This window comes from Salvia splendens, chromosome 5 (genome assembly GCF_004379255.2).
Source record: "Salvia splendens isolate huo1 chromosome 5, SspV2, whole genome shotgun sequence".
NCBI classification, from domain to species: domain Eukaryota; kingdom Viridiplantae; phylum Streptophyta; class Magnoliopsida; order Lamiales; family Lamiaceae; genus Salvia; species Salvia splendens.
In genome coordinates this window covers 32,919,588-32,925,587 of record NC_056036.1, presented here as the reverse complement: position 1 = coordinate 32,925,587, position 6,000 = coordinate 32,919,588, and the positions used below count along the sequence as shown (strand labels likewise).

General features: G+C 35.2%; 1 protein-coding gene across 1 annotated transcript; it reads right to left on the bottom strand.

The window, feature by feature from the left end:
• Positions 1-646: 646 nt before the first annotated feature.
• LOC121801915 (surfeit locus protein 2-like) lies at positions 647-2,730 on the bottom strand. The gene is made up of 5 exons (XM_042201383.1): positions 2,441-2,730; positions 1,996-2,093; positions 1,559-1,891; positions 1,118-1,166; positions 647-949 (listed from the first exon to the last, which is right to left on the bottom strand). The coding sequence occupies exons 1-5, from the start codon at positions 2,689-2,691 to the stop codon at positions 865-867; spliced, it is 816 nt and encodes a 271-aa protein (XP_042057317.1). The 5' UTR covers positions 2,692-2,730; the 3' UTR covers positions 647-864.
• Between the last annotated feature and the right edge of the window lie 3,270 nt (positions 2,731-6,000).

The window sequence follows — 6,000 nt, the reverse complement described above, 5'->3', positions numbered from 1 at the left end:
CACTAGGATTTTATTGATTAATTCATAATTTATAATATAATAATAATTTATTATATGATTTATATTATATAATAATATAGTTATAATTATGATAATTTTAATTATAGTTATTTATTATACTGAAATTAAGTATGATTTACAATTTAAAATTATTTTTTAAACATTGTAAATAATAATAATAATAATAATAATATATTACATTAAATATGTAAAAATCCTAAAACTGGAAAAAAAATTCCTAAGAAAAATTAAGATTCAGAATCCTGGAAAATTGTATTAACTTTCATTGTTCTTAGGAATCTAATTACTTTTTCAGTTCGATTAAAAACCGAAACAAACACACGAATATAAAATTTAAGGAATCAAATTATGATAAAATCCTGATAACCAACTATGGCCTTATGGTCATTTGACTCATTTTTTTCATGGGAATTTTGCAAAAGAGGTTAGTAACAAATCAATGAATTCCTTAATCCTCTCAAAAAACAAAACTCAGTTCTTGAGGGGTCAACTTGTGATCTTCTAGAATTCGTTTGGGTTCTTTCGTCTCTTTTTGTTTCTTATTACTACAGTAAAACTTTATTTCATCATAAGTCTTACACTTTTGATAAGTTGTCACAACACCAATAAGCTTAAATCCTGAAAATATCTATCAAAGGTACTGATCATTCATAACTTGGCTACTCGAAATGAACAAAGCTATAAGCTTTTAAAGATTGATTTTTTCCTTTAAAGTAAACAAACCACATCGCCCATGTGTATCTAGAAAAGAAAATTGATTTCCCACCCTTTAAACGTAAACGGAAACGAGGAAGATCCTCCTTCTGCCTACTTTGAAACTGAATAAAATCTTACTCTCCATTGCTAGCAGGCTTTCGTCTTTCTTTTCTTCGTCTTTGGGACACTGCATGTTGGATCAGGATCGGTTTCAAGCGACATTCGCTTGGTCCTGCATGGGGAAAAAATACCAACGAGTATAAATAAGCAGGGAAGAAAGATGCAACTCAACCATAGGAAATCAAAGCCAAGTCGTTGGGTTCACTGCCCGTCATCAAGCTGCCTCTGTCTTTCATGTCCGAGCAGAAAAAAGGTTTAGGAACGAAGGTGTTATACATACCCATTGGATAGTTCGCTAGCTTCGTGCTCAGCCTCTTCATCTCCAGTATCTGACAAAAAGAAAAGACATTACAAGTTGGAAATCAAAGATTTCAGAATTTTGTACTCGTGAAAAATCAAACAAATTTCACAAAACATAAAATTTGAGTAGTGGGCTCTTGTTATATTCATACAACTAGTATACATTTCCAACATACGAGTACTGTATACATTTCTTATTAATTTTATGCTATGTAACATGCTTTAGGAGAGTCAACTATTAAGACTAATTCTCTCCCTCAGTCCCCATCAGTAGTAGATAGCTAAGCTTCAAATTTCTTGAGCATTAGATATTTTCAAATTTCAAGCATTTTTCATATCAAGAATTTCTGTCATAAAACTCTTCAATCAAATAAAAAACACTTCACATTATTAACAGAAACCACCAACAGAATAGACGTACCTTCTTGAACATCATCATCCTCTGGTGCTGATTCTGAACCGTCGCTCCATCTATTGCCCCCATCATCCTGGTCCCATCGTTCTCCTTCTGGAGGCATCCAAAAGTCATCTTCATCTTCTGTATCACTACTCTTTCCTGCAGAATCCCTCACTTCATTTACAATCTCATCAACATTTTTCTCCTCTTTCTTATTCTTCTTCTTCTCCTTCTTTTTCTTCTTCTCCTTCTTCAAACTCCCATCTTCGTTCTCCTTCTTTGTTTTTGTTCCCTCTTTATCATCATCCGGATTTCCCTCCACCCCGCTCGGAATTTCTTTCTCGGACTCAAATTTCTCTGATCACATAATCAATACACACAATCATCATTAAACCATCCAACTTTTACTAATTTTCCCCCATTTCCACATATTCTCAAGAAAATATAGGTAATACACAAACCTAGCATGTTGAGAAATCGTTTCCCACTCATATGCTTCCATATATGCTCCTCCGATTTATTAATCGTAAGCCCGGTCAATTTGCACTCTAATTTGGAACTACAAAAGAAAAGAAATTTCAATTCATCAATAAGTTCAGAAACCTAATCAATCAAAATTAAGTCACTTTCCCGACCATTGTCAAATTTGAGCCAATTCAGCACAAAAACAAACTGATACAATTCAATTCCATCTTCCTAAGGTGAACCCTAATCCAATTCAAATTTGAGGTATTTCAGCACAAAAACAATTTGATATGAAATACAAATCCACCTCCTGAGCTGAAATCAATTCCAAACAGATACGCACAGCTCTTTCCACCCCGAAAAATTAATAATTCAACAACAAAAAACAAATCAAAACTGAAACAGCTGAAAATAAGCTGACTAAATTGAAAAAGAAAATACCTGGAAAGGGGGTCCTGTCGGAACATATTGAGCGGAGGTTTGCTGCGAGCGAGGGCGGCATTAATGAGGCCAAGCCGACAGTGCTTGGACACAGCGTAGGCTTCTCTGGCGTGGGCAGGAAGCTCATGGCCGGTCTCCACGCATTTGAAGCGGCCGTTTTCGAGCTTCTTGAACTTAGGCTTGCCGAGCAAATTGCAGCCCTCTTTCGGCTCCTCGGATTTAGGGTTTTCTTCACCTTTCTTCTTCCCCATTCTTCAAAAACAAACTGTAAATTAAAATTAGGGCAAAGCAGCGCTTTTGTATGATATTATTATTTGCATACTTTTCTAAGTTAGGGAAATGCGAAAAAATGTCTTTGGGCGTATTGGGCTGGATCGGGTATTCACATTGGGCCATGCAGCGCTTTTGTTTTAAGTTTGAAAATGCGTCAGAATTTTAAATATATACTTCATCCCCTAAGTATTTTTATTTTCACTCATCCAACAAAATTTATGGCATTTCACTTTTTACTGTTTTTAGTAGTGGTTACATTCCACTAAAAATAGAAATTCATTCCTTTTTGTATGTCTCTTGAAAATAAAAACATTCTTTTTTAAGAAAATTTCTTTCTCTAATAAAATGGGACCCATTTTCTACTAACACATTTTTCTTTATATTTCTCCTCTTTCATATTCTTCTTCTCCCATTTTTATAGCATTGAAAATGAAAACATATTGATGTGACATACTTGCATAAGCCGAAACAGGTGGTCAATATTAGAATGTACAAAACTGTCTTAAAAGGGTTGTTTTGGTAAAAAAAAAGTAAAAAAATGTGAAAATGAGCTTATTTATAAGTAAATTTAATGTTAGAGGTTAATGTTGCTATCTTTTTTTGTTAGGGAGTCTGTGGTGGAGGTTCAAGAAAAGTTAAGAGTTAATCATGTAATTCACTCTTTTTATCTTATCATGTCTACTATTATCATGATTCATGAGCTAAAATCCCCTACCAAATACTATGACTTGATATCAACCATTATGTTAGCTTAATCGAGCTTTCACAATAAAATTCTAAAAGAAAGAACAAGAAGCACTACACTTCCAAAATAAGAGTTTTTCGGATCAGTGAGGCACTCTACTATTATAATAATGAAAATATACTCATTTTGTTATTTCTTCCATCTATGGAAAAAAAACGCCACTCCTATTGGCGGCTTATTAAGTAAAAACGCCAACCACGTTGGCGTTTTACAATGTCTTTTTGATTTTATGCAAATACAGTATTTATCGTAACCCGCTCACTTGGTTGGCGTGTTTATATAAAAAAACGCCTACTGTATTGGCCTTTTTAAGCAAATTTTGGATAAAATAAATCCTAAATTATAATTTAAACACGCCTATCTAGTTGGCGTGTTTAAATTAGAAACGCCAACATCATTGGCGTGTTTAGGCAGAATGAATTATATCAGATTCTCCTCCCCCAAATCGCGAAACCCACACCACACACATCGCGAAACCCACACACAGCGGCGGCTTCTCGGTGATTTCGCCCTCCCTCCATCAATTGCTTCAACAAGGAGTGAATCGGTGCTATTCTTCCGCATATTTGATATATTTTTCGGTTAGTATACTTATTTTTACAATATTAGAGTAATTGTTTGATAGTTACTTAGGGTTTGTAATTAGTTGTAAATTGAGTTGAAATTTTGTGTTGCATTATTATTTAGCATATTGGCTTGTTTGAATGACATTATTGTTGATTAATAGTTGAGATATCGGTGTTTAGTTAGGGTATAAATTTGATTAAAACCCAAACTAGGTAGTGTTGTTCTAGCTTAAAAATTGGGCAACTTGATTTGGTTTATGCGGGTTTTAAATTGGTGTTGCATTATTTGGGTTTAGGTGTTACATTATTTGATATTGGATTCAATAGTGACAAATTATTGAAATTGTTTAGGTTTATGTATATTGTTTTGTTTGAATTGTGAATGTTGTGTAGGTGAATTGTGTTACAATTTTGTGTAATATTGTTGTGTAGGTGAATTTGTGTAATGTTGTGAAGGTGAATTTGTGTAATGTGGCAGACACGAGCTATTGTGCATTATTTGATATTGGTGTTTCATTTTGTGATATTGGGTTGAATAGTATCCAATTATTGAAATTGGTTAGGTTTGTGTATTGTTTAATTTGAATTGTGAATATTGTGTAGGTGAATTATGGCAACATCTTCAACTTCTCGTCGAAGACTCTTATGTGGTCCTGAGGACCCTTCCATATTGTATATTCAGAGACAACACGTATCTAATAATATATGGGCAGGAGTTGAATCACAAGACGTACGATGTAGAAGATATGAATGAATCATTTGGGATATTCTCATACATCCCCGTGTTTTGACAATAATAGACGAGATGGGCTTTGGCGGCATATTGAGGTGTGGTCAACCAAAGGACATTGACCACCAACTTACCACCTCGTTGATTGAACGATGGAGGCCAGAGACTCACACGTTTCATTTTCCAGTTGATGAAGCGACAGTTACATTGGAAGACGTGGAGGTCTTATGGGGCCTCAAAGTTGACGGTGATGCTTTGACGGGTTACATTCCCACTAAGGATGCCAACTATTGGATGCAACTTTCTTTGGATTATCTTGGATTTACACCAGATACAGTTGAGTTGAAAGAAATGGTTTGGAAACAGACAAGCTTATCAAATCTAAGGATTTAGTTGAGTGATGAACACGACCACTATATATATGTTCAACGTGCTCCTGTTTATTGTCTGCTTTTACTTGGTGGTCTGATGATCCCGAACGCCTCCGAAAATAAAATTTCATTCTTTTACTTGCAATTTTTCATGGATGTAGAACGATGTTCTAGCTATAGCTGGGGTGGTGCGACTGTTGCTTGCTTGTATCACAATTTATGTGAAGCTGCCCTTGATAGGAGGACCGATGTCGGGGGAGCTTGTACTTTGTTACAATTGTGGGCTTGGGAGAGAATCCCAAATATTAGACCGAAGATGATAAATCTTGTGCATATAGACTACGCACCATGTGCAGTCGCGTAAGTTGTTCACTAATTAAGGTTTTAAGCATAATTTTCATTAATTTCTGTGTTATTCGCTCATAATTTAATTTTTTTAGATGGAGTGGTCCGGCGTCATATGTAAAAGCACTCGGGCATTGCATTGAAAATTACAGAGATCAGTTCTCCAGAATGCACGCCAACCAAGTAATTTATGTAACTTAAATTGTTTTTTGTTTGTTGCTTTGATTGAATTTGTTTTGACTAAATTTGTTTCATATGTAGTTTATTTGGAGGCCTTATGTCATGCGAAACTTGCCGGATATTTGTGTTGACGGTCGTCCTATATGGACGTTGATAACATCCCTTATTTGCTGGAATTTGGTTGAGCCACACATGCCACAGCGAGTGTTGCGGTAATTTGGGATTGTCCAACCGTATATCCCGATCCTCAACCAGTTCCACCCGGAAGAGTTTGTGAAACATGATCATCGTGGTAAATCTGGCTGAAATTGGGTTGAGTACCACCACAATTATATACAGGAGTGGGACAA

What these genes read in the sequence shown, in the direction of transcription:
- LOC121801915 (XM_042201383.1), bottom strand. Translation starts at nt 2,691, where the DNA reads ATGGGGAAGAAGAAAGGTGAAGAAAACCCTAAATCCGAGGAGCCGAAA. An exon ending in CGACAGGACCCCCTTTCCAG is followed by an intron (nt 2,094 to 2,440) that starts GTATTTTCTTTT and finishes TTTCTTTTGTAG; the next exon opens with TTCCAAATTAGAGTGCAAAT. An exon ending in ACGATTTCTCAACATGCTAG is followed by an intron (nt 1,892 to 1,995) that starts GTTTGTGTATTA and finishes TTATGTGATCAG; the next exon opens with AGAAATTTGAGTCCGAGAAA.